This window comes from Equus quagga, chromosome 9, assembly GCF_021613505.1.
Source record: "Equus quagga isolate Etosha38 chromosome 9, UCLA_HA_Equagga_1.0, whole genome shotgun sequence".
NCBI lineage: Eukaryota > Metazoa > Chordata > Mammalia > Perissodactyla > Equidae > Equus > Equus quagga.
This window is the reverse complement of record NC_060275.1, coordinates 67,034,770-67,058,663: the sequence shown is the minus strand read 5'-3', so window position 1 is coordinate 67,058,663 and position 23,894 is coordinate 67,034,770. Positions and strand designations below refer to the sequence as shown.

Sequence of the window (23,894 nt, the reverse complement as noted above, 5' to 3'; positions counted from 1 at the left end):
GTGGTGCATCCTATGGCTACAAGGGGAAAGGTGGGCTAGAGAATCAAGAGCCAAGGAGAAGAGGCAGCACCTGAGCCCTGAATCCAGCCACACTGGCACTTCCTGGTTTCGAGAGACAACGAATCCCATTTTTGCCTAAACTGGCTTGGGTTTTGGTTAGCTTCAAGAACCTCACGGCTTTCCTCACCCTCTTTCAACAAACACGCTGCTTCCTGTGCCTGCTCCTTCAGCCAGACTTCCTCTCAGCCCCTGGACCCATGTATCTGGTGACCCCTCCGCCAACACCTCACAGCCACATCCTTCTCCCCCCGCCTCATGTACTCCCCATGCTGATGCACCACCCCTACCAGCCTGCCCAAGCTAGAAACTCAGTTACTCTTTATTTTCTCCCAACACACTCGTTCCTGGTGGAGTTCCCGCTGGGGGCTCCACATAGCCCATTCCCTCACCCCTGCCGCCTCCCCCCGCAATCCAACCCCTGGATACATCTGTTGTAAAGGAGCTGAGTGAGGTCAAGTCCAGTGTGGCAACAGTTGGGGCTTGCCAAGTTATCCTAGGGCACCGAGCCGGGGAGGCAACAAGCCCCCAACGCCGAGGGAGCCCCAGGGGCCTGGCCTGGCCTGATCATCAGACTCAGTTCCTCGCCCTTGAGACAGAGATAAGAGGCGCCCTCGTGAGCTCACAGTGAGGCCCCAAAGAGGTCATGAACAGGCTCTGAAGAGAGTCTGGCCCTCAGGCAAGGCTGGCTGAAGGTGCCTGACTCACTGAGGGGAGCCAAGCCCATCCTGCTGAGGGCACCAGCTCAACCTCGTTCCAATGGGTGACACAGCAGGTTCACGGGCCAGTGGGAACACACCCAGCACACACCAAGGAGACATGATGGGCAGCCTTCTCTCCACCCAGGGCAGCTGCTCGCTGGGGCTGTGTCATCCATGCAAGGCGAGCCTGGTCATGTCTACATTTCCCCTTGGACACCCTCGCGGATCTGCTCTGCCAAGTGCTGCAGGGGCACCTGGCACCACGGACTGCTCCCCAGGAAGAGCCCCTGGGTTCAGCTTCTGCAAAGACTTTGGGCCCTAGAATCAGGCTGCTGTGTACACGGCGACATCAAGGAAGGCACCCACAGAGCCCCGAGCAAGAGGGGTCTGGGAGATACCTAATCAGAGAGCACTTGGAGTCAGGACCCTGGGCTGCTCCGCCATCTTCTCTGACTATCCACTGCCTCACGTGCCCAGTGGGCCGAGGAACGCTTGACACCCAGGGAGCAACGACAGGGTTGGCTAAGTGGCAGAGGCAAATACCAGGAGTGACAGGGACAGTGGGGTGACGGGCAGGTTGGGCCTGCAGCAAACTAGCGCTCTGGACGGTCAGACATAGGACCTCGACCCACTGCTACTGGGCCTTGTGATGCTTCAAGAGAAGGAAGAAACCCAGATTTTACATGCGCTCTCCCGACTTTAAATGTTGACTCAGAGCATCACACACAATTGTGGGCCGGACAAAACACACCAGTGGGCTAGACTTGGCCCTTGGGTTGCCCACCTCTAATGTCTGCAGAGGATACAAGGGAGTGTTTAATTCTCTGCTGGGCTACAGAGTGAGCTCCCGGCCTCACACGGGGAGGCCACCGCCCCCTGAGAGGCCAGTTGGGCCAGGGGTGCGTGGACGGATGGCCTGCTGCTGAATTCCTTTTGGCAACCTGCACTGCCTTTGGGAAAAGGAGTGGGCCAGCAGGAAGGGAGGTCTGGGGTGGGCAGGGAGAGCTGCCAGGGGAGGGCAGGCCAGGTGGCAGCGGCCTGGCCCACAGCATGCAAGCCTTGTGTGCGGGGCCGGCTGCCCCAGGGCTGTGCCATGAAGGTGGACCCGAGCCTGCCCTCCCCCGGTTCCTGTGAGCAGCCAGGGAAACGACTGTAGCACATGTGGAAGGAGACGAGAGGGGCCGCTGTCTCCCTGGCAGTGGAGGCCTCCCTCTGCCTCCTCGCAGGGCTCACGTTCCAACTGGCGGGTGGGCTGGGAGCTGGGGGGATCTCCACGTATGCCAGGGCCAGCGGCTCGGCTTGATTTAAAATGCGCCCAGAAAGCAAAGCCCCTGCCAGGCGAGCTGCTGGAGCGGCAGGTTTGCAAACAACTGAACACATGTCAGACATTACGGGGCCAGCACTCGAGCCAGGCGGGCCGGGGTCTGGGCCCCACGCTCGGGCCTGCACTCGTCCGCGTCTATGGCTTTCACATGTGCTGCATTTTCCTGTGCCTGTTTAGACTCGGCGGGACTGGAGGTGCGCAGCTCCCAGGCGGGCGCTGGGGCGCTGCCAAGGACGTTCTGGTAGAGGGGGTGGTGCTCTGGAGGCCGTAGGGAGATGTGAGGAGAAAAACAGGGGCTGCAGAACAGCCGTGCCTGCACGAGGGGCCCCAGTGGCCCCAGAGCAGACCTTCTGATTTCTTGCTTTGCACAGGCCTGTGTGGATGCTGCCCGCCCACCCATCTCTCAGCGGCCATGTGTCTCAGGCTCCCCTGAAACTGCTCATTTTCTCTTCGGGGCTTTCCCTGGGGCGGGGGAGGCACGGCCAGGGCTGGTACCTGCGTCCAGGTGGCTGAGCCTCAAGGGGCATGGGGCCAGGCACGTGGAAGAAAGAACATAGCCTGTGGGGCTGCCCCCATGTGTGTAGTGGTTAAGTCCAACATGTTCCGCTTGGGCGGCCCAGGTTTGCTGGTTCAGATGCCAGGTGCAGACCTACACCACTCTTCAAGCCATGCTGTGGCAGCATCCCAAATACAAAATAGAGGAAGATTGGCACAGATGTTAGCTCAGGGCCAATCTTCCTCACCGAAAAAAAAAAAAGAAGAAGAAGAAGAAGAACAAACACAGCCTCAACGCTGTCAGGCCAGGGTCCTGCTTTGGCCTTCATCCTGGCATCTAAAAACCTAGGAACATTCACACGGTCCTTAACATCCCTCACCTGTCCCTGGCCTGTCGGCCCAAAGCCAGGAATGACTCCAGGCTCCTTGTTCTCCTCCACTTCTTGTACCCACCTGGCTCCCAGGCCAGCCAATTTCACCCTGAAATCTCTCTGCAAAGTGACCAACAGGGCCCAGGTTCAGGTGCTGCCGCTCTCTCCTGACAGTCTGTTCTTGCTGGGCAGCCACAGGGATTGGGACAAACATGAATCTTAGCATGAGTCTCTCAGAAAACCCTGCATGACGCTGCCCACCACACAGAGGCCTGAGACGCAGGGGGCAGCGTGAGCGCCAGCCTCTTCTGTGGCTCCTGGGCAGGCCGGAGGGCACAGTGCAGTGCTCTCACTGACCGCACAGAGGGTCCCCCACAGCCCCTCTTGCCTGTCCCCAAGGGGCTGTTTGGGCCATCCTGTCTCCTCTCTGGATGCACCCACACATCCTACAGTCAATGTGGGTGTGGGGGTCAGGGCGGAGAGACAGGTCACAGCAGGGACGTGGGTGAGCGACGCCCAGCCCAGGAAGCACATGAGAGCAAAGCAGTGACTCCGCAGCAGCAGAGTGAGGGCAGAAGAGGAACGCAGTGTGAGGGGCTGTGGGCACAGGCGGGCAGTGGGACATCCTGCGGAGGGGAGGAGCTGTGAGTGAGGGATGGGGCAGGGGAGGGGCCCTGGACACTAGCGGACATCCCAGGCCCTGGGGGTCTCAGGTTTTCACTGGGAGGGAGCTGAGGATCCATGCAAGGGTCCAAGCAGAGGAGAGCCATGAGCCGACAGCCATTCAGGGAGAAGAGACTAGGGGCTGGAGGCTGGGGGCCAGGCAAGTGGAGGCCAGGCAGGGTGGGGAGAGTCCAAGCTGGGCCAGGTCCTGACGGTGGGGCCGACAGGACAAGCCAACAGGTCAGGGCAGGCAGCAGGACAGGAGTTGAGGAGGACACCTCCAGGGTCCCTGGCCTGAGCCACCTGCTACGGCACCACTGGTTCCCGGGAGGAGCAGGGCTGGGGCAGCATGGGGAGAGAGCAGGATGCGTGAGGGGCTCGTGAGATGGCCCCCTGGACACGGCCCAGGCACAAATGGACATGGAGCTCGGGGAGGGGGCCAGGCTGGAGTGTCCCAAGCAGGCAGCCAGGGTCAGCTGGGGGTTTGGAAGAGATGTGGGGGCAGCAGGTCAGGTCCTATCCCTTGGAGACAGGCAGGGATAATGAGGGGCAGGAAGAAAGCCTGGCCCACCCAGCTGGGTCAAACCCTGGGGGCTCCCCTCCTAGAATATTTTGGGCTCAATCAACCTCTCTGAAGACCCCAGCAGCTCCTCAGAAGAATTGTCCAATCCCTGGGGGTACCATGAACTCTCCCATCCCTGGGCCTTTGCCTATGCTGTGCCCTCTGCCCAAGTGCCTTTCCTGGGCAATGCTGGGTGACGCCAGGCCCCTGTGGTGGGCTCTGCCCCCACCCCATGCCCAGCATTTTGGATGTCACCCTAAGTCATCGTTCAAACACACATGTCGTCCTCACTGGACGATGAGCTCTGCCAGGGAAGGCAGCGCCCAATCACCTGGCTGGCCTTACCCTGGCCGGTGGCGCCGAGGCCCAGGTGTGTCAGGTTGGCTGCAAGGTTGCCAGTGCTGCTGGAGCTGCTGAGCGCAGGGAAGGTGGGCTCCTCGGGGTCCAACGGGGTCGGAAGCGGGGAGGGGAAGTGGATGTTGGTCAGGTCGGGCAGGGAGCCCCCCGTGTTGTGGGTGGCAGGGATCAGGGCTGTAGTGTTCTCCTGGTCGGCGGATGGAAAGATGCTGGGGAAAGGCCAGAGTGGGGAGGTGAGGTCTCCGGATGGCAGTCCCAGAAATAGCTGCAGGGGTAGGAAGGGGCTGGCGCAAAACATCAGCAGGTGCAAAATGACACCCTGGGATTAGGGGCTGCCCTGCTGGGAAAACGACTGTCAGCCCACACCTCCAGTGGGGCCTGAGCAAGCAGCCTATCCCTGCAGGGCGGGGTGGGGATGGGCGAGGGACAGCGTGTGTCTGAGGGCTGAGTGTGCCAGCGCTGAGGTGGGGGCTCTCATCTCCGGCAGGAAGGGGTGGCAGCTGGGGCCCCTCTTGTCAGGACTTGCAGCCTCCTGAACTAATGAGAAGCCCTAGGGTCATCCAGGAAGCCCTGGGGTCATCCGAGCAGCCCCTGGTGGCCTTGGGCATGCAGGGTGGGCCCTGCAGAGACTTACTTGATTCCAGGGACCTCGCAGGACTTGGGCCTGGACCCCGTCTGAAAGAGAAGACAGCAGAGGCTGAGCTGCCTCCTTGCGCACACTGCGGCTCCTCGCAGCCCGGTGGATCTCCCGAGGAACGCTCAACAAGAAGCGAGAGGCCCACAAAGAGCAGGCGGCCCCAAGGGATGGGGGCCTGCCCCAGACATGCCCAGGGGTAAGACTAAGCATTGTGAGGAGAGGGTCTCCCACGAAGCTCTCCTGGCTTCACTCTGTCCGCTTGGTAAGGTGGGCACAGCCGAGGGATGATGCGGCCCCTTGTCAGAGCAGGCCTTCAGGGAAGAAGTTTGCTTGCCCACTCCTTATGCCTGAAACCCCAACTCAGCAGTGGGGCCACTAGAAACCTGGGCGCCCTGAGGCTGACCCCTCCTTCCATTCCTGGATCGGGGCGGGAGGGGCTCCTGGGGCAGGGGCTACCTCTGCTCAGCGTCCATTTGTCCTCCGCACAGACGGACATTGTACGTGGAAGCCGGAAGAGGCCTGGACCAGATGCCCTAAACAGCTGCCTGCCAGTGGGGCCCTGACACTGGGCATGCTCCCACTCCCCACTCCCTGAGGACCAAGACCCCGGCTGCCCTGTGGGCTGGCCCAAGGGAGGGGTCCCAAGGAAACTGCTGGCAGTGAGACCCTGACTTCCTCTTTTGCAAGTAGGAGACACTATCGCCACCCAAGGACAGCAGGTTCAAGGTCTCTCGTTCAAGGACAAAGGAGGGAACTCTCTTCCCATGGCGGCAGACGTGACAAGACAGAGGCCTGTGTGAAGATGGAGGGCTCCTCTGTGTCACATTCCCTAACTCCCCGTCTGCCTCCCCAGCCCTGGGGTCCATGTGTTCTTTAGGGATTATCACCAGCCTTGGCACACACTCATCGATGGGGGGACGCCCAAGGGGTGGCGTGCGACCAGCAGGCACTAAGCCTCTGCAGGGAACGCCAGTGAGCAGGTTTCTGCTTGGCCTCGGCTCCTTAATTCTGTGGGTAAACATTCGCTTCATTGTTGGATTTTCGCAAAGCACTTGGACAATGACTTTCTAAAGAATCTTTTCAAAAGCATTACATGAACATTATGGAGAAACTAATGGATTTCTAAGTAGTATTAAAAATTCACCCATTGCCCCCACCGTGCCCCAAATGAATCCAACGGAACTCCTTTACTGACACCCTCACAGACGCCTTGTTCCAGGGACGTTTTAAGAGGAGTTTCCTCACGATGCTGGGCCCCGCCCACTGCTTCCCACTCCCACAATGTTGTGGGGGGTTCTCCTCCCTGTCACGACCCTCTGCCTTCTTTATGGCAGCACCACAATCTGCTTAAGGACCCTGACGTCTTTACTCACCCACCTCTCTGCACCTAGACGCTTCTGTCGTGTTCTGATTTTGTTTGGCTTTAGAACTCTAAGTTTTTCCCCCTGATTATAAAAATCACATGTGTTCCTTGTGCAAAACTGGAACACGTAGGCAGGAATACAGGGCAGACAGTGGCTCCCGTGCCCACAAGAGAGGAGGCGCCCCAGTTGCGTCTCCCATCGGCCTGGTTCTGCACACGCAGGCATCTGTGCGGCTGTGTTCGTGACCTTCTAAGCAGCTTGAGCCCGCTCTGTCCACACAGCAGCATTCTCACGAGTGCCTCTCATGCCTTCACCACATCTCCAAAAACCCCTACCCGACACGCGTGGAGCTTTCCCCACAAGGGACTGAGCATAATTTCCTTATAAATCCCCTACTGTTGAACACTCAGGTGGTTTCCAGTTGATTTCTGAACACACGCCTCTGAGGAACACACTGCTATCTGCGCGTCCAGCATCTCCTTACGATTCCGGGGGGTGAGGGATTCCTATAACCATAGGAATCTTCTTTCACCATAAGGTGACCAGCAATGGGTTTTCTTTTTTTTATTTTTTTTAAACATTTAAGATACCTTTAGTGTTGTGTATACTGTTCTATTCAAATTATTTGAAATCTGTATTCATGGCACAAATTCTCTCCAATCACCACACATTTCTATAGGCTGAACTTGAGAAATTTGTTTCTAGACCTAGAAATAATACAGAAATCTCACTCCAGTTGGGACTTCCAAGTAGACTCTGTACTCTAGTAAAAGCTGTGGTTATTGTGCAAATGAATGGAAGTTTATGTTTGAGGATGACTGTGAACAATTATAAACAATGAAACAATGATAATTACCCAAGCCTGTGGGTTAGCAGAAAGATCACAGGCTCCGAATCGGGAGGCGCAGGTTGTAAACCCTGAGCGTCTTCACAGCCCTGGGCAGATCACCTACCTCCCTGGCTTCAACTGGTTTACTATTAATTGAGGTATAACTGACATATAACATTAGTTTCAGGTGTACAACATAATGATTCCATACTTGTATATACTGCAAAATGATCACCACAGTAGGTCAAGTCAACACCCATCACCATATATAACAACGGAGTGTGGGCTGGCCCTGTGGCCTAGTGGTTAAGTTCGGCAAGTTCCACTTTGGCGGCCTGGGTTCGGTTTCTGGGTGCAGACCGACACCACTTGGCAGCCATGCTGTGGCGGCGTCCCACATACAAAATAGAGAAAGACTGGCACAGATGTTAGCTCAGCAACAATCTTCCTCAGCAAAAACAAACGAACGAACGAGCATGAAACAGGCTGTGCATGTGCACGTCATCCTGCACGGGGCTGTGTGCCCCGTAGTGTCCAACTGTTGTGTGAGCACTGCCGGGCGGGCACAGGCTTGAGTTCTCCAGTTTCTGCCAGGGTGACAGGCCTGCCCCCACGCCTGCCGACTCTGAGTGAGGGTCCAACTCCAGGGACAGCACAGGCCCCCACTGCTGCTTCGCCCTCTTTGCCGGGGCTACATTTAAAGAGAACAGGAAGGAAAGCTGCTTCGAAAGCCCCTGGGCCCTTACCTTCTTGGTGTCCCACGCTTGTTTGGAAAGGTTCTTGTCTGTCTCCGACGTGGCCTCCTCCATGCCTGGGACTGTTAATAGTAAGACTGTGGGGGAGAAAGGGAGTCAAGAGAGAAATCTCTGGGCAGCCACGTGGTGGCACCAGGAAGGCACTTCCCTGACATCAGGACCACTATGGGAGTGAAACTGCCCCACAGAAAGTTCTGCAGATACAACTAAAGTACAAAAAAGGATTTAGTTTAAAAAACCCCAAAAAACAAAAAAGCAACTTTCAAGAACAGCCAAGAACCTGCCCCTGCCTCCTGTGAGTGGCTGTGCTGGCCCACGTGCCCACCTGCTCCCTGGTCGATTCCTGCCTTCACATCTTAGGCTGTCAGTACCAAGCATAGGGGCCCAAGCCCCTTAAGCTCTCAGCACCAAGCACAGGCAATGCCAACCAGCCCCAGGGGAGGGAAGGTCTGAGGGACTAGACAGGCATCCTTTGAGGCCCTGGAACCAGCCATGCCTGAAGGCCCCTTTCCTTGGATATTTTGGTTAAGGTGAGATTAAACATTTTCCTTATGTGACCCGATTTCTTCATGCCTGCTGAAGGTTCAATTTTCCCCTTGCAACAGAGTCATAATAAACATAGCCAGCAGGGTCCATTGTTCCTTATTGAAACCTAGGCTGAGGGGTGGGAAGGCAGCCAGGCTAACCCTAACCCCGTCACCAGCTGGGCCCCTCCAAGAGGAAGAGGGACAGGTGATATGTCTCCCCTCCTCCCTCAGCAACTGGACTCTGAGCTGCCAGGGGTCCTGAGTTGCAGCTCCCTCCACAGTCACGCAGTGTCCCAGGGATGGGGATGCCTGCACACCCACCTACTCTGAAAGTCCCATGTTCCTGAAGAGCCTGCCAGGGAGACGGTGCCCTCAGAACTGTCCCCAGCATCAGGGACAGGAGGGAACCGACAGGCGCTGTATCCCTTCTTGTCAGCCCTTGGAATCTTTGCTTTTATTAGGGAGATGCTGCTTTCTGCAATCCTGCCTTTGCTCCCTGATGAGCTGGGATCCCAGGAATACTGCGAGCAGACGCCACCCGCCCCCAAGAGGAGAAGTTGTGGTTGACAGTCCTTCAATCAGCAGAACCCCTCTGATATGTTTAGCTACTCACAGAGTGAAATGCTACCAAAAAAGTAGGAAGCATTTGGGTCAGTGTATGTGACTAACTCTCTGGTTTCAGTGTCTCGGGGCAGATCAGGCCCGTGTGGGGTTTGCTGGGGCTGGCCTCACAGCATTGCACTCCTCTCTCTGGGTGTCGCTGCCCCAGCTTTTAAGATGGCATATACCCTGCTCAAAGGTCCTGGGAACACTGCATCTACACCTGGCTCCAAGGAGGGACCAGGGGCCTGGGCAGAGATGTGGCCCAGCTTCAAGGCTATGTGCATGGCCCAGCTGGAGAAGAGGCTCTGGGTAAGAGTTAAGGAAAGCGTGCTGCCCCCTACATTTGAAAGAATCTGCAAGGCAACCAGACTGCGTGGTCACGCCCCAAATTCATAAACGGAAGCCAACGTGAGTTTGCAGCAGCTGTTTTCTCTGCCTAGAAAATTCCAATGCACTCGTCAAAACCCAACTCAAGTAGTGCCATCTCTGAAGGATAATTTTGCTGGATAGAGTATTCTTCGCTGATAGTTTTTGTCTTTCAGTATTTTGAATATATCATTCCACTCTTTCCTAAACTGTAAGGCTTTTGCTGAGAAATCTGCTGAAAGCCTGATGGCGGTTCCTTTGTAGATTATTCTCTTTTGCCTTGCTGCCCTTAACACTTTTTCTTGGTGATTGACCTTTGATGTTTTTACTATTATATGCCTTGGAGAAGTTCTTTTTGCACTGACGTAGTTAGTAGTTCTATTATCTTATTTTACTTGTAATTCAGGCTCCTTCCCCAGGTTAGGGAAGTTTTCTGCTATTACTTCTTTGAATAAGCTCTCTGCTCCTTTCCCCCTTCTCCCTCTGGGATACCTATAATCCTTATGTTACTTTTCCTAATTAAGTCGGCTATTTCTCAAAGAAATTCTTCACTTTTCTTTGAATCTTAGTTCTCTCTCCTCCCCCACCTGAAGCATTTCTAGGTTTCTATCTTCGAGCTCACTAGTTCTCTCCTCCATAAGGTCTACTCTATCTTTTATACTTTCTACATTATTTCTTATCTCATTAATTGTGTTTCTCATAACCAGAATGTCAGTTTGGCTTTTTTTTAGAGTTTTAATCTTTTTGGTGAAGTATTCCTTCTGTTCACTAATTTTATTCCTGAGCTCAGTGAACTGTCTGAGTTTTCCCGTAACTTGCTGAGTTTCTTTATGACAGCTGTTTTGAATTCTTTGTCAGTCAGATCGTAAACTTCTGTGACTTGAGGTCTGGTTTCTGGAGAGCTGTCACTCCCCGTCTGCTCTGCAGTGTCGCTGTAGCTCTTCATGGAGTTTGCTGAAGGCGTCCTCTGCCAGACGCTTTGTGGTGGTGAGCACCTTCTCTGATTTGAGTCTGGCTTTGGTGACTGTGACTGTTCGTCTGGGTCTCATGTTCCTCCGCTGGCTCAGACGCTGCGCCCCACACACCGCTGGCACTGTTCCCAGGTTGTCTGGGGGTGCTGGGTGCACTGCTGCCAGGGATGCTGGGTTCACAGGTGTAACTGTCACTGGTGGGGGCCTGGGGACCTGGCACTTGTATGCAGCTCCTGCTGCTGATGGAGCTGGTGTCGGGGTGCCACCACGGGGGCTGGGTGCTCCTGCCCTCTCTGCTCACAGTTGTGTGGGTTGGGCTGCTGCCACCGCCGCCCCAGGGGTGTCTGTGTGCGTGGGGTGCTGCCAGCCACCACGGCAAGTAGCACCACCTCTGAAAGTTTCCCTGAGCCCCTCCCCTCGTCCCACAGCCCCGACTGAGTCTTCCTCCACAGGTCTGTCCACCCATGAGCTTGCAACCTCCTCTGGGAGCTCAGAGGCCACCCGCTGGGCTTGTCTGACCCAAAGAAAGACGCCCACGTGCCCTGCTATTACCTCTTTTCTGGTGGGTGTCCTGGGACCCGCCCGTGAAGGGCTCTGGCTGGTTGGGCGTCATTGTGCTCTGGTGCAAGGCAGAGTCAGAATTGGTCCTGGGGAGAGGAGAGAGAGAGTGAGCCCGGCCCCAAAGGGGACAAAGGGATAGTTCTGGCCCCACTCTACCCAGGATATGCCCAATGGGACAGGCTGACAGCAGTGAGTCATGTCTGTGAACTACGGCACCTGAGCAAAACCCTAAAGACATTCTCAAAAGAACCACGAGTGACCGTGGTTTTTGTCTGCAAAGCCCTGTGAGAACAAAAAGCTTCAGCAGAGACATCCCTCCAGTGCTAACCAGCCCTCGCCCACCCCAGCCCCTCTGCGGGCTTCTCGGCATTAGGGAAAGGACAGTGCCTTTCTCCCGTAACCATCTGGAAAGGGGCCCAACAGTCCCACAGCAGCCTGGCCTTGGGGGTATGAGCCCCCAGACCGTAATCATGCTCCCCATCTGATGACAAACACCAACGGGCAACGCCTCCCTCCGGGGCGCTCAGTTACAAACCAGGTGTGACGGGAGGGAAGAGGAGGCAGTGACGTTAGGCTAAGAGGCCCCAGAAGGAATGCAGCCCCCCGAGGAGGCCCCATAGGGGAGTGGCCAAACCAAACGCTGCCAGGAGCTCTGACTTCTGCCTTGGGGACAGGGTGACCCAAATGGCCCACAACTGCAGATGCCTGGAGGGAGGGTCCCCAGAACAGCCCTCAGCTGCCCAAGGGAGCTGGACAGACATGCAAAGGGCAGGTCCAGCTGTACAGCTGGCAATGTGGGGACAAGAGTAAGAGCCGCATCCACCCAATGGGAACATCCCAGCCACTGAGAGGGAAATGGAGGAAACGTGGTTCAAGGAGAAAAGAGCAGGTTAGAAAGGATGGGCTGGCCAAGCAGCGAGGAGCCAGTCAGGGTCCTGGCCTCCCCCACCCGCTGTGTGACCCTCAGCAAGTGTTCTGACCCTTCTGTGCTCAATTTCCTTATATCTAAAATGGGGAGGATGACACCACTTACTCCACAAAGCTCTGCACATCTTCTATCAGTTAATGTACGTGATGGTTGATATGGTACCTGATATATGAAATGTGCTTGGTGGTTATTTAATTGTTATTGAATTATATATTATATTACGTATTATGTTATGCGTGTGTGTGCATTTTTTTTTAACAACTTGCTCATTTTTGGTCTTTGTCTACTGAAATCACCTACATACATATTGTGTGTGTGGTAAAATATACGTAACATAAAGTTTACCATTTTAACCACTTTTGAGCATATACTTCTGTAGCATTCGTGCATTCACACTGGTGTGCAACCACTGCCTGTGTTACCATGGGTATTTACATTAACTATATTATTGTTATTTTAGACCTTTCTAGATGATGGCAGTAGGGGTGTTTTTTCCTCTCTTCCAGATACATTTATGTGTTTTCCTCATCTTGTAGTAATAAACATATAATATCTTTATAATCACACTTTCAATGGCCGCTTAGGAATGTGGGAAACCACTCACAATATAGCATTAAATGAAAAAAGAGCAAGTTACAACACTGAATATCCAATATAATCCCAGCTATGTTTACCAAAAAAAGTATAAATAAAAAGGAAAAAAATCCTGGAAGACCCCAAAGCTGTTACAGGGATAGAACTGGTTTCTAGAAACTTCTGGATGCTTCTTAGTTTGGTCATTTATAAGCAACTGTGCATTGGTTTTCCAAGCACCACCACAAAGAAAGTTTAGTTTTGTTTTCAATGAGAGGGCTGGGGTGGCTCTGGGTCACTGACCTTCTCCAGCTGGTGTCCGTGGGCGGTGAGAGGTACACGGTGCCGTACGGGCAGCTGTCCACGTGAGCATGAGTTAAGGGGACAGCGCTGTCAGCTTAGGCCCTGCCCCGAGCCCCAGGAACCCCCAGTCGGCCAGCCTGCACGGCCAGGCTGCTGGGAGCCTGCAAACAGCTGGGGCTGTGGGGCGGGGGGCCTTTCCTGCCTGGCTGGGAGCAGCCCCCAGGGAGCAGCCCCGTCCACCTAGCACTCAGCACTCACCCGCTGCGAGCACACGTGCGGGCTGCACCCCTTCCAGGAGGGGCCTCGGCCACGAAACCGGGGCCCACGGGGGGCAGCGGGGAGTCTAGTTCAGCTGACCCCTGTCGTGACTCTTAACTCTGGGCCGATGGGACGGCTCCCGGGGCCTGAGGACTCGGTCTGGGGCCCAGCTGGTCGGGCTCCCCCAGCCACGGAAATGAGAACGGGAAAGAACAGGCTTCTCTGTTCAAAAGAGCAGGGGTCCCAGGAGTGGTCGCTCAGACTCTGGCGATGGGATGGGCCTGGCTGGCCAAGTCGGGGGTGGGGGTGGGACTCCACGGATCTCTCTGCTCGGCTGAGATGCAGAGGTGAGTTCTGTATCCTGCAGAGATCTAGTCTCCCTAGGATCTGTCTGGGTCTGGTCAGACCCCTCAGCCCCACTACCTTGGCTGGGCTGCCCTCCATGCCGTCCATCAACTCATCCTGGACATGCAGGCGCTCCGCTCACAGCCCTCCTGGGCCACTGCCCAGGTGGACAACCAAGTGCAATGTGGTCCACCCTCCCCAACTCCCACCTCAGGCTGTGTGCTCCAGCAGCCACCTCTGTGTCCCGGCTTCCTATGCCCTGCCCCACCCTACAAGCCTGGCCAAAGGCTCCTCAACCAGCCTCACTGCCTCCTCCACGAAGTCCTCCCAGGTTGCACTGTGATTGCACCCCTCTTGGTGCTGCTGGAAGCCCTGGAGGGCTGAGGTGGCCCTGATCCATCCCCAAAGCTGGGAGAGGGCGGCTCTATCAGCTAGACAAATTCGGGGTCCCACAGCCGCCAACAGGGACTGGCCCCTCACCCGCACACGTCCTTTAGGAGAAGGATATCTGCCGTCCATGTTTGTCCACCGACAGGGGCCGGCGGTGCGGGGAGCCGAGCCGGCCGCGCTCCCGATACACTCTGTCTACCAGACCGTGGTGCCGGGTGGTCCGGCTGGTGTCCAGGCCTGAGGACTGGAAGGGTGTCTGGGGGCGGGGAGGGGGCCAGCAAGGGGAGGGAGGAGTGGAGGGGATGGGAAAAAGGAGAGAGAAACCCAAAAACCTGTTATCAGCTATGGCCTGAGATCTAACCCCAGCTCTGCCCTCGACATCTGGCCTCAGGGTCCCCTCCCACGACACCTCCGGCCACCACTCCGCAGCCCAGCTGGGCTTCCTCCTGCAGCCCCAGCCCCCGGCCTCCGAGCACTGCAGGGGTGGGGGCGAGCCAGGGGTCCTGGGCACCAGGGCGGCAGGCGTGCAGTGTGGCTGGCATGCACGGGCCAGGCAGAGCGGCGCAAGCTCGGGGCCCGGTGCCGGCTGGGGTGCCAGGGGTGCAGACAGCCCGAGCGCCCCCCAGTCTCGCCAGGTGCAGACAGGCCTCCACCTTCTCTCTCCGGGCCTGGCCGGCCTCTTCTCCCCACCTACGTCATCCCTGGAGGGGCCTGCCAAGAGACAGCCCTGGGGCTTCCAGCCGAGGATGTCGAGGGGCCCACCTGGCCAAGTGCTGGCTCCCCAGAGGCTCCTCCTTGAGCCCGGGCCAGTCTTGATGAAGACCCAGGCCCACGCACCCTCCCCCACTGCCTCATCCAGGCACCACACAAGGCACCACAGGGAGCCAAGTGCAGGCGCCTTCCGGAGCCCTGGCCCACAGCTTGTCCGGATGGGGCTTCCTTGCAGCACCTGGGGCTGGCACCAGGCCCCTGGCCGGGCCCTGCTCTCCCTCCCGGCTCCATGCCCCAAGGGCCCCCGGGAGCCTGCTCTCTGCCTACCCTGGTGCCATGGGGCCCCTCACCATCTGACTGGGACAAGACAGGCGGCCTTAGCCAGCTCTAGACACAGCCAGTCCCCTTACCCAGCCATCTGGCCCTTGGGCCCTAATGGCTCTCTGGGCAGCCAGGCAAAAAGCAATTTCCTTCCAGAAGACTGCCCCTGGCTGGAACCACTGCTCTTCCCCACCAGCCCGAAGGCTCTGGCCAGCATTCAGGGCTGACTGCTCCCCCAGTGTCCGGGATTCCTGTCTCTCTCTGACCTGGCGAGGACCCTCCGGCTTGGGTCTTTCTGCACCTTCGCCTCCCAAAGGCTGGGGAGCCAGGAGACGGCCATGACTGAGGGAGGGTGGGAACCACGCCATCCGGGCATGGACACCGGAGGGCAGGGCCACTCTGCTCCTCCCAGAGATGCCTGGAAGGCCAGAGGGGAAACTGAGGTGGCTGAAGCAGAGCCAGAGACAGAGAAAAGCTCAGGCCTGGCCACAGCCCAGCTCACGAGGCTGCATCTAGGATCTGTGCACACGCGTGTGTGCGTGTGTCACAGGAACGAACCATGCAGCATTGACGTGCATGCTCGGATCCCCAAGTGGGGGTCTCTCAACATGACCACAAGCACTGCCCCAGATAGGGGGTGCAGAGCAGATCCATTTCCGTTTAGTGGACAGGACACCTCCTGCTGGGCCACGAGGGGCAGGGGGCGGCCACGCAGGAATAACCAGCGTCCGCGCTGGGGACACCAACAGCCTCAGCCCAGGGGCTCATTTACCAGAGAGACAGGAGCCGCTGCCAGGGCCTCCCCCAGAAATCCGCTGGGCTGAAAATGCAAAGAACCGAGACTTTCAGACACTCCTGCCTCGCCCAGCCCGCCGTGCACCCACAGCCCGAGGGGGCTCTACGCCAGCCCCAGGCAGGGCCAAGCTCAGGGGTGCACAGAGAGATGCTCTCCTCAAGGGAGGAGGGGATGTGGGGAACAGAGAAAGGCGAGAGACAGGGAGGAGGGAGAGCACCCAAATGAGGAAGGGCCTTGACTGAGAGGTGAGGCTCCAGAGCACACAGGGCCCCATGCGTCTGCTCTGATGAGGAGGTCGTCAGGGGAGGGTTGTATCCTGAAGGGCCCACAGAACGCAGAGCTGAACCAGACAGACCCAAAGCCACCCTGGGGGACCCCAGGTGGTGCTGTGCTGTGTCCCAGGGGCAGCATGGGAGGAGTAGGAGCTGAGGAGTGACTCAGGTGGGCAAGTGGGGGACTGAGCTCCCTGGGGACCCACCCTGCTCCACCTGGCCTGTCAGCACGTTGACAGACATGGCTGTTACCGGGGCTGCGTCCCAGCCACAGACCTGTCCCTGCAGAGCCCAGACATCATGCTGGGGGTGGGCCCCATTCTCAGCCCAGATCCTCGGGCCACCTCACCCTCGTTTCCACCTGCAGACCAGGGCCAGGGCACAGCCTGGGGGAAGTGGGGGGCTCTGTGCCCAGGCGGTGGGCCTTATCTCTCATTATTTATGATAAGGATGTGCGCGGCGGCCGCGCGGCCTGCAGGAGCCACGCTATGTGTGTCTCTGCCAAGAAACGTCTGCAGACAAGTGGGGTCAGGCCACGGGGCCTCCTTCTGAGAATTGCTGGGCTTGCGGATTAGTGAGGCGGGACGGAGCCAAGCCCCAGAGGCCCTGAGCGGTTCCCGCTGCCGCACAGCCGGCCAACAGGTGTAGCGGCTGCCGAAACGCTCACCGCCAGACCACGGCCTCGCTTCAGGGTGTGCTGACAGGGGCCGCGCCGGAGGGCTCCAGGCGAGCACAGGGGCAGAAGAGGAGTAGGCGGGGGCAGGGTGATGACCCCAGCTGTCTGCAGTGGCCATCACACACATGCTCCGTCTGTGGCCAGGGCGGGGCCTGGAGTGCAAAGCGCCCCAGGTGGGAGGCAGTGCAGGGGGAGGGGGCTCACCTGGAAGGGCAGGTCCATGGTGCCGCTCCCAATCTGGTTCACGTTGGGCAGGGACCCACCATAGTACTGGCCACGGCTTGGGCCCAGTTGCAGGTACTGAGACTTCTGGAGCTGGAGCTACAAGAGAGGAGCAGGCAGCTGCAGCAGGGCTGGGGGGGCCCTCTCCAGCACACCCCACAGAGCACCACTCCCATGGGCCCCAAAAGGACTCCAGCAGTGTGGTCTGTGGCTCCAGTCACTCAGAGGGTGGGGACGCTGTCACTCAGATTCTCAGAGGAGCCAGGTGTCTCTCTACCATGAATGGCAGAACCAGAAACCCAAGGTGCCCTGGCCAGCCCTCCCCAGGACTGCATGAACTTGGGGGGGTCCTGCTGGCCGACTCGGCCAGTTTGTGAATGAGAGTGACCGCAGAGCTGGAGACTGCAGCCCGAGGAGGAGGCCCCTCATCCCCACCCGGGGAGCCATTTCTTATCACGGCCAAAGGCTGTGTTCCCGGGGCGCAGGCCAGAGGCTGTGAATTGACACCCGGACACAGGAGAAACTGTCTTTCCAGTGGCCTGGATCAGAGGGGCCTTGTCAGAAGCGCAGCGCTGGCTTTCAAAGCGCAGGATGTGCGACCCCTCTGGCAGCACACACATGGTGAGCAGGTCTGCCAGACTCTGCCTGAGTTCTTGGGGGTCCTGCCCAAGGCCCCTGGCTCCTTCTGCCCATCCTGCCACCTCGCTGGGCCATGGGCCCAGTGAAGGGCCTTCATGTGGGCTCCCTGCGTCCCCGCACAGCCCCCCACCCAGCAGTCGTGCAGGGATTTGTGGCTGCGAGACAGGAGCTGGGGCTCCCTCACCGGCCCCAGCTGCCTCGGAACGGGGCTAGGACCCGGCCTCTTCCCCCTAGAGCAGCCAATCCCACTCTGCCAGGATCAATGGCAGACACCCCTGACCTGCTCTGCAGCACCAGTGGCCTGTCGCACTGCCAGAGGAGACAGGCGCCGTACCAAGGGGCAGCAGCCGGGCACGCAGGGAGGGTGGGCGTCCACTCGGCGGCTGGGCCGGTTGCTAGGGTCGACAGTGTACACAACAAGGCCGGCTCACGTTCCCTCACAAACAGCTCCTGGCAGCGCTCCGGGAGCCGGCCGCCCGCGCCGCCCTGCTCTCGCGCGCCAGCCCCAGCCTTCCGGGGGCCCCGGACACCGGGGGGGAAGTAGAGCTCAGGAACTGGCCGCCTGCCCGGCCGAGCACCTCACTCAGGTAAACAGCTGTTTCCTGCGAGCACACTGTAGCCGGGAAGGGGACTGACCTTTCTCATTCCTTCACGGTGCTTCCTGGGCATCTGGGGGGCCCGGCCCAGGGTCTGCGTCTGACGGCTGGAGACGCTGACTGTGAACACCCCCGCTGTGTCCTTCCCCACAGTCATGAGAGATGAAACAGGCCAGACCCTGGCCAGAGGGGGCAGAGGCCGAGCAGGGTGGGCACAGGTCACCTCTGACCTGAGGCCCCGCCCCCCCATGCCCTCCTTGTGTCTGAGCCATGAGGCAGGAGCCTGCATGGTGTCTGCCTCTCAAGAACCACGTGGCCCTGGAGTGCCATGGCCTTCTCCTGGGCCTCAGTTTCCCCTCCCTTGAGTGAGTTGTCTGGATGAGTGTGAATGCCTGGTGTGTGACAGAAAAAGTGCTCACGCCACATGTGCTCTCGTCACAGGCTGACCCGCCAGTTCTGGGAGCCCCCGTATGCAAGGCAAAGCTGCCCCGTCCTGGGCCAGGGGGAGCCCAGTGCTGGGGACGAGCTACAGGATCAGGGACTGAGAGGATGCTCACAGCTTGCCTGCTGCTGCAACACTGGGCCACCCAGGCCCCACCTCTATCGGAGACTCTCCCCGATGGTCTCCCACCCCCAACCCCTAGGGACTGTGCGACTGTCAGACTTTGGGGCATGGCCTCTGGGTCTGGAGTGGATGCATGTGGGGGGCCCGCTCTTCCTCTGGGGGAACCTGTGCTCATCCTTGGTGGCATGTGGGGCTGCACAGGAAAGAGTTAACCTGGCCCAGAGAGGTCTGGCCTTTGCCCACAGCTCCTGGGAGGTGAAAGTCCTGCCTGATAAGAGTGTCTTTGTTTGCCTGGGGCCTTGGGTCACACTGGGTGGTCTATTTCAACAGTGTGATTTCGGGTGGGGGTCTTGGGTCATGTCTTTTCAGCTCCCCTCTGTAGGGGCTGGAGACGAAGGTCAGCCATGCAGGCAGTCAGCCGGGTCCACCTCTGTGAGCCCCATAAAAACCCTGGACACCGAGGCCTGGGGAGCATCCCTGGTGGCAGTACACCATGCGTGCGGTCACACATTGGTGCTGGGGGAAGTAAGCGTTGTCCCCATGACTCCATGGGTAGGGGACAAGAAGAAGCTCCGTGCATGGAGCTCTCCTGGATGCCACCCCATGCACCTCGTCCCTTTGCTGACTGCAATCTGGCCCTTCCGCTGTAACAAACCCTAACTGCGTGCACAACAGCTTCAGTGAGTTCTGAGAGCTTCTAGTGACTGCTGACCTGAGTGTGGTCTTGGGTACGCCCTAACTTTGCAGATGCCAACTGCCCTCCAACCTGGCTGGGAACCCCCAGGAGTAGGGTCCTGGGGTAAGGAAATGCCAACCTAAGGCTCTGCCCATGGACCTGCTGCCTCAGAGGGTCCACAGAGAGAACAGAAGAGTGACCCACCAGACAGGGTCTGACAAGCTGCTGGACAGTGAAGCTCATGCCTCTTCCTGCTGCCAGGCCACGGTCCCTGATGCACTTCTCCACCCAGAGGTCCTTACTCTGAGACCACCAAATGGCACTTCCCCTCAATCTCACCAACAGAGCTCTGTAAACCCAGCATCCAAGCCAGGGCCCGTCACTCAGCAGCAACTGCTAGTGGAACAAACACGTGTACAAACATGTGAGTGAGTGAAAAAACACTGCCCTTCCCACGCTTGGGAGCCAACTTTCACACGCCAGGTGACAGGACCACCTAGAGGCCATGCAAGGACCTTTCAGGATGCCAACACAGCTCCTGACGCCCACACGGAAGCTTGGGGCTGACACGGGGCTTAGATGCCTCTCCCTCCCCCCGCCCTGTCCTCGTGGCTGTTGGCCACGTGGGAAGGCAGCCAGGGAAGTAAAGCCTGGACAAGGCCATCATGTGCTGGAGGCCACCCAGTAGAACGGGAAAGCTGCAGCTCCCTGGGCTGCCCCTTGCCTGTGACCTCTGGGTCAGACAGCCCATGGTCTGAGCCAGGCTCCCCGACTGTGAGAGCGGACCCCACATTAGATTTGGAGGGTCTGGGCTGAGGGTGGGCAGGCGCCCCGTTACCCATGCTTTCACCGTGGCCTCCCTGCCCTCTGCTCTCTCCACTCCTTGCTCCCTCAAGTCGCCTGTGTTCTTCATCTCCAGCATTTCTGTTTGGTGTGCTTTTAGAGTTTGAATCTCTTTTGTGAAAACTCCCTCCTGCTCGTTAATTTTATTCCTCACTTCACTGAACTGTCTTTCTGAGATTTCTTGTAACTTGCTGAATTTCTCTATGATAACTACTTTGAATGCTTTGTCATTTAGATTGTAAATTTCTGTGTCTTCAGGGTTGGTTTCTGTCTCATCATTTTCCTTCTGATCAGGGGTGTTATCGTGTTTCTTCTTGCTGTTTGATGAACTGGACTTTTGCTGGCGCATAGTGGTAGCATCTGGTGGCAGAGTCCACCTGCCACCACTGCAGGGGACAGGAGCTGTGTTTTCTGAACCCACACATCTGCTGGAAGTTGTGCTGGTAGGGCTCTCTGCGTTTGCTGGCCACCGCTGCTTAGTGGGTCCCACACACAGGCGCAGGTGCTCTGGTGCAGACTGTGGCCCTGACCGACCAGCCGAGCTGCTGTGCTGGGCGGCAGGGGAGGGGAGGGGGCTTTCTTTCACACGCACAAGCACACCCACTCTGCACTCACTGGCAGTCCACCTGGGCCGCTGGGCTTGGTGGGAGCGGGAGTGCCCACACGGTGGACAAGCTGTGTCAGTGAGGAACATTCCCACAGGCTGGGATGCAACTCCGAAAGCAAAAGTGTTCCTGCGGAGGCCTGACAGCTCCCCCATCTCCTGCCACGGTCATGCGCCAGCTGCTGCGCAAGGTCCCACACCACAGATCGCTGCCTCTGGGCAGGGGGAGGAGATTTGCTTACCTCTTTGCACTGCTTCCTGGGGATCCAGCACCCCCACCTTCAGACGTATGGCTGACACAATTCAACCCAGGACAGGCCCTCTGAGGTGGGTACCAGGACATTCCACTTTCCAGATGGGAAAACCAAGGCTCGATGTGAGGGAACTACCCAAGGCTACCCAACCCGGAAGTGGCCAAGCAGGGCAGGCATCCCACTCCTGGAACTTGACCCCTGCATGACCCTGCAGACCAGCGGGCAGTTGGGACTGCAGAGTGTCACAGAGGTCACGTCGCAAAAGTCACCTCTCGGCAAAAGTGCACCTGCTCCTCTGGGAGCTTCTGGTCAGAGCACCAACCTGACGATGACTACCACGTCAGCTCTGTGTGGGCAGGCCCAGCATAAGTTCCACCATAAAAAGCCACCTCTGGCCCCGCCTCAGCCCTGGGCCCCTCATTTCCAGGTAGGGCCCCCTCGCCCCCAACACAGCCTGTGCCCAAGTCCCCTGTGCACAAAACCCTTCTCCCCGCCTCCATTCGATGCCCACCCCCCTGCAGAGCCCTGTGCAGTGGTGGTTTCTCCGGCCTCCCCTGGCCCCCCTTTCTGACGGGATCCCACAGGGGCTTACCCAGTGTAGCATGCATCCCCAGCCTCTGTCCGTGCCCCTGCCCCTACTGGGCATGGCCCCTCATCCTGGTGGCATCCATGGGCCTGGGTGAAGCGGGGGCCACAAGACTGGGGAACAGGGACCAATGGCCCTGGGAAGGCATTGCATGACAGACATGGCCACTTCTCCAGGGCAGCGCCCAATCCTCTGGGACCCTGCACAGGATGCACTGACACCCACACCTGCTAGCCCCTCCGAGGCCCCATGCTCCAGACAGAGCTGGCCCTGGTTGGGCCTGCCAGTAATCACCATGGCAACTGGCTGGCCTTCTAATGAGATTAAGGGAAGCTGGTGTGATGAAGGCTGAGCTCTGTCCTGCAAAGTCAGGGGACGCGCAGGGGCCATGCTGTGGGGGTTCAGGGAGGAGCTGTGTCCTCCAAGCAGGCCTCAGTTTCCTCTCTCACCACAAACCCCTGCACAGTCTGGCCCTCTTCTCTCCCCCAACCACTGCGCTCCAGCATACAGGCCTCCTTGGAGTCCTTCGATAAGCTGAGCGGGTTGCTGTCTCAGGGCCTTTGCACTGGCCTTGAGTGCAAAGGCTCTCTCCTCCGGAAGGCTCTTCCCACTGGGCCAGCCCAATACCATGCATCTCACCCCGATGGGGTCACCTCCTCCACAGCTCATGGTCCAAAACCACCCCACTGTGGTCTGTCTCCTCCTGTCACAGTGTCAGCTCCATGACAACCCTGGTACAGGGAGCAGCTGGGCGCACACGTGGCCAGTGAGTGAGCAGACAATGGATAAGCATGTGCGCACAGGAACAACGGCTGGATGTGCTCAGAACCCAGGCAGGGCCCACATTTCTGCTGTGCCCTGTGGGCCCCCTGCCCCCTACCTCAGTTAGGAAGAACAGACACTGCCTAAGCACAGAGGCAAAGAACTACTCACAAGAAGGAGATAGAGGGGCCGGCCTGGTGGCGCAGCGGTTAAGTGCACACGTTCTGATTCGGCGGCCCGGGGTTCACCAGTTCAGATCCCGGGTGCAGACATGGCACCACTTGGCGAGCCATGCTGGGGTAGGCGTCCCACATATAAAGTAGAGGAAGATGGGCACGGACGTTAGCTCAGGGCCAGTCTTCCTCAGCAAAAAGAGGAGGATTGGCAGCAGTTAGCTCAGGGCTAATCTTCCTCAAAAAAAAAAAAAAAAAAGGAGGTGGAGGGCCAATGCTGTCTCCTCATCAGCTCGAGCGCACAATGCTTCTGGACCCCAAGCACTAGCCAGGCCTTGGGCTTGGCCCACAGTCCTGCACCTCAGGCTCCCCTAGGTGGAGTCCACAGAAGGTGGCCACCGCAGAGAGGAAGAGAGGACTGGAACGGCCTGCCTTTGGAGGGGCTTCCTGGGAGGCAGGGACTGGGGCTTCCTCGGGTTCTCCAAGCACACCGGCAGCCGTGGGGGCACATGGAGGGAACCCTGAAAGGACGATTCTGAGTCACGTGGGGCCACTGCACCCTGGCGAGCACCAGGTTCTGGCTACGTCCCTCCAGGTTCCTTCCATGGCCTGCCCCTGCGAGGCCCCTGGTCTCAGCTCAGGCACGAGGTGGCCAGTTCGAGGACAGATAGCCCCTCGCAGGCTCCATTCATCACATCGGGCCCCCACACTGCTCAGCTGAGGCAGGGTGACATGTGCACAGCCGTGGACATCTCATTGAGACCACAGAGATGGACTCGGAACACGGCAGGCAGAGTCACCCCAGAGAGAGGGGGGCAGAGGGCTGCTGGCTCCAACCCAGGACTCCCCGGCCCTCGCCCTGCCGCCACTGAGAGACCAGCAGTGACCACTCATGCTGAGTGTCCCTGGGATGGATAGTTTCTCCTCACATCTTCCCTCCCACTCTGGAAAGGATCAGAGACCCGGGGCTCTGGGGCAGATGGCTGTGCCTGCACAGGGACCAACTAGGAAGGCTGGGGCCTGCTCTTCTCTTTCTCTTTAACTTTCTTCTTTTTATTGAAGTAATCTTCACATAACAAAGTGAACCATTATAAAGTGCACAATTCAGTGGCATCTAGCACATTCACAACGTTGTGCAACCACCACGTCTACCTAGTCCCAGAACATTGTCATCCCCCTGAAAGGAAGCCCTGTTCCCATGAGCAATCCCTCCCCATCCCCCTCCTCATCCCCTGCCCGCCACCAATCCACTTGCTGT

The 23,894-nt window shown here is 58.2% G+C and overlaps 1 protein-coding gene across 2 annotated transcripts in view; it reads right to left on the bottom strand.

Annotated features, from left to right (window-relative positions):
• The window catches only part of CRTC1 (CREB regulated transcription coactivator 1), a 67,757-nt gene that overhangs the window by 11,319 nt on the left and 32,544 nt on the right, over positions 1-23,894 (bottom strand). The window contains exons 2-9 of one of the 2 annotated variants that reach the window (XM_046671495.1): positions 16,921-17,037; positions 15,745-15,792; positions 14,059-14,196; positions 12,948-13,009; positions 11,135-11,229; positions 8,107-8,192; positions 5,165-5,205; positions 4,519-4,739 (exon numbers count right to left, since the gene is read on the bottom strand). In XM_046671495.1, coding sequence (XP_046527451.1) covers positions 4,519-4,739; positions 5,165-5,205; positions 8,107-8,192; positions 11,135-11,229; positions 12,948-13,009; positions 14,059-14,196; positions 15,745-15,792; positions 16,921-17,037 — 808 coding nt within the window. The remainder of the gene's footprint in view (positions 1-4,518; positions 4,740-5,164; positions 5,206-8,106; positions 8,193-11,134; positions 11,230-12,947; positions 13,010-14,058; positions 14,197-15,744; positions 15,793-16,920; positions 17,038-23,894) is intronic. The other variant, XM_046671496.1, reaches the window with a different exon arrangement.